The sequence below is a fragment of the Alligator sinensis genome, unplaced genomic scaffold, assembly GCF_000455745.1.
Source record: "Alligator sinensis unplaced genomic scaffold, ASM45574v1 scaffold1097_1, whole genome shotgun sequence".
NCBI lineage: Eukaryota > Metazoa > Chordata > Crocodylia > Alligatoridae > Alligator > Alligator sinensis.
The window spans coordinates 3045680-3048611 of NW_005841950.1; the positions used below are offsets into that span (position 1 = coordinate 3045680).

General features: G+C 53.2%; 1 protein-coding gene across 1 annotated transcript in view; it reads left to right on the top strand.

Moving 5' to 3' along the window:
• Positions 1–2932, top strand: part of SEMA7A (semaphorin 7A (John Milton Hagen blood group)) — a 42058-nt gene that overhangs the window by 25410 nt on the left and 13716 nt on the right. The window contains exon 2 of the mRNA XM_006020286.2: positions 2523–2656. Within this exon, the coding sequence (XP_006020348.1) occupies positions 2523–2656 (134 nt within the window). The remainder of the gene's footprint in view (positions 1–2522; positions 2657–2932) is intronic.

Consider the following 2932-nt stretch of genomic DNA (forward strand, 5'->3'; position numbering starts at 1 on the left):
GGGAAAGAGCTGAGCGCAAGAAGATTTCTCACAGATCTGGGAAATGAGCTGGAAGGATCTAGTCTGTAGCAATCTATTCAGTGGGCCTTGCAGCGTGCTTGTTTAACCTCTTGCATGCTGGCAAGGGGTAGGCTGAAGGATGCTGGTCCAGGGTGTAATGGTGTTTATGCAGGGAGTCCTCTCTTGGAGCAATTGCATTCTTTCTTGGTCATGCATGAAGTTGCCCATCACCCCGACTCGGGGGGTCATGTTTGTGGCCCCAGCTCCTCTCGGCTATAGGTGGGAGTGGAGCACAGTATAAAGGGATCCAGCAGGAGGGTGGAGGCACAAAGCCAGCTGTGACGTGAGAGAGCTGCTGCCCCAGGAGAGAGGAAGCCCAGAGCCTGGCTCTGAACCCAGTGCAGCTGACGTAGCTCCATCCCCCTGGCAACTTGTGGCTCCAGGTGTGGGACTGAGGGAATCCCGGGGCGGTGATTACTGAAGCTCAACATGATTCTGAGGATTCCCCATCCTCTGTCCCGAAGGGGAGGGACCTTTGCTTCACCCCGGCCATGGTGCCAATGTCCTCTTGCCCTAGCTGAACAGCAGCCATGTTCAGCATGGAGCCAGGGCTGTATAAGGTTCCTGCAGCTCCTCCAGGCTTGTTCCTCATAGTGCTTTCCTCTTCTTCCTCCAGGCCCTGGAGTGTTATTTTGCAGAAAGGGAAGCTAGCTCTATGTGGGGGAAGGGAGAGGTCTCCAAGCCACAGACCAAAGATCAGGGGAGCTGTTTTGTGCAGTGAGTTTTGCGATGCTCAGTACATCTGCTCCAGACTCGCCAATGAGGTGCCTTGTTGCTGAGTCTGGAGCAGAAGGTGCAGGTTTCAGGGGCTCGAGGGAACCTTGCATGAAGCACATCTTTGCTGGGGAAGAACAGGGTTGGATCAGCAAAGCGAGACAGGTCGGATGGTTAGTGCCATGGGTGGGCAAGCAGGGCCTAGCTACTGCTCACAGGGAGGAGGGCACCAGGATGGAGCTAGGGGGCACCTCTCCTCTTTCCCTCCCCCACAAACACCGTCTAAGCAAGGGCTCTGGCTCCAGCAGTGGGGAGGGCAGAGCGGGGTTGGCGGCAGCAGCTGGCAGAAGCAGGGCACTGCAGGGGAAGGGGTAGGTATCAGTGTTAATCCCCTTGTCTCCTTTTTGCCGCTGAAAAACCATGTTTTAAGTGGCTTCACGACACACATTGGCAATAAAAGGTGGTGACATCTGCATCCCACAGCAGCAAACCTTGTGCCGCTGTCCCGGCAAGGTGCAGTGCCAACATTCAGGGTGTAGAGTGGGCCGGTTACACCTCCTGGCAGCAGCCAAGGCACTTACCCCTCTGCGCCCAAGTCCTTGTATCCATCCAGCAGGGCTAGTAAGTGACCTACTTCCCAGGGTTTGCAGGGCCCCCAGCTCTGGGCTCCTCAACCTCCCCGAAAGCAAGAGCCAGACACTTAAAAGCATTGAAGTGCCTAATTCCCACGGGTTCTAAGGAGATTTGTGTGCCAAAGTACCTTTTGAGGATCTGAGCCAGCTTCCTCCCTGGGCAAAGAGGCAGATGGGCAGAGGCAAGCCAGTCCATTTCCTGCCCACTCTCCATGGCGCTCCTCTTGGCATATGGAAGGGGCTGCAAGGAGCAGCGCACGCAGATCTGAAAGGATCGGGAACGCACTTGGCAGTTAGCTCTGGCTGGGCAGGAGATCAATAATCCAGCTGCTTTGGAGTCCGCTGCTGGTCTCTTGGATCTCATTCTGCCCTTCGAGTGCCTCCTTCGACACATGTTCCATCCTCCTCCCTTCCATCCTCTCTTGCTGGGGTCACAGGGAGATGTGGCAGCCCCTCTCTTCACCTCTTGCCTCCCTCTTGGCCATGTTTTTTTAGCTCTGTAGTTTTGTTTATGCCCGAGTCCAAAGTGGGAGTCATCAGCTGGCAGGGCAGGAGTGAGAGAGTTTGCTTGTGGCAGGCAGAGAGAGTGTAAAGCCACAGCCGCTAGATCCACATGCTCTGTCACATGCTCTGTTGTTGTGCAGGCCAGTGCATGGTGCTGTGTCTGGGCTGGGCTGAGTGTCCTCATCTTTTTGAGTGCACATATTTTTGCCTAGGGTTTTCTCTGTTGATCCCAGCAGTGAGATTGGTGCAGGGTATTGGGGCTGTAATACCATCCCAGCTCTGTATACCCTTACTGGGCAGAACTGGAAAGCTTCCTGGTTTCCCTGATGCTTCCAGCACCTAGTCCATCAGCCAACTTCATAGGCAGGATTCCTGACTGCAGAGCTCATTGGCTGGACATGTCCAATGATTCCAGCTGGCGGCCTTGTCTTTGACCTATTTCTGTGTTTGCAGCTGCATTTATTTCATATCAAGACTGCCTCTAACCAGGAGGGTTAGATGTGGCTGAGCTCTGTGTGTGTGTTCCTTATCCAGAGCTCCCATCTGTGTCTGAGACCATTCTTGCTGGATTTGCACACAAGCCTGATGAATCCTTTTCTCTTTATTTTCTAGGGGAGAAACGGTTTTCATATGAGAAGAACGAGACACAGACAGTCTTCTACCATGAAGATGGGCACCCTGCTCTTCTTGTTGGAGGAAAGGACAAGCTTTATTATTTTGACTTTGAAAACTCAGGCAACTATACGGTAAGTAGACTACACAGCCACACATGATTTTAACTTCCCAGCCCTCCCATAAGTCATTCAGCACTGTCATTCCTTAGGGTACCACTGGGGACACTGAGTCACAGAGAAATTCAGTGGCTTGCCCACTTTTCCCAAGCAGATCAGCGGCAAAGCCAAGAGTAGAAAGCAGGTTATTAGACAGTCTCTCAATACTGTGCCTTAATCCTGCTCTATGCTGGTCCTGTCCAGATGGCTCAGTGAGGTCTCACTCCAGGGTCTGTGATGTCAACATTCAGA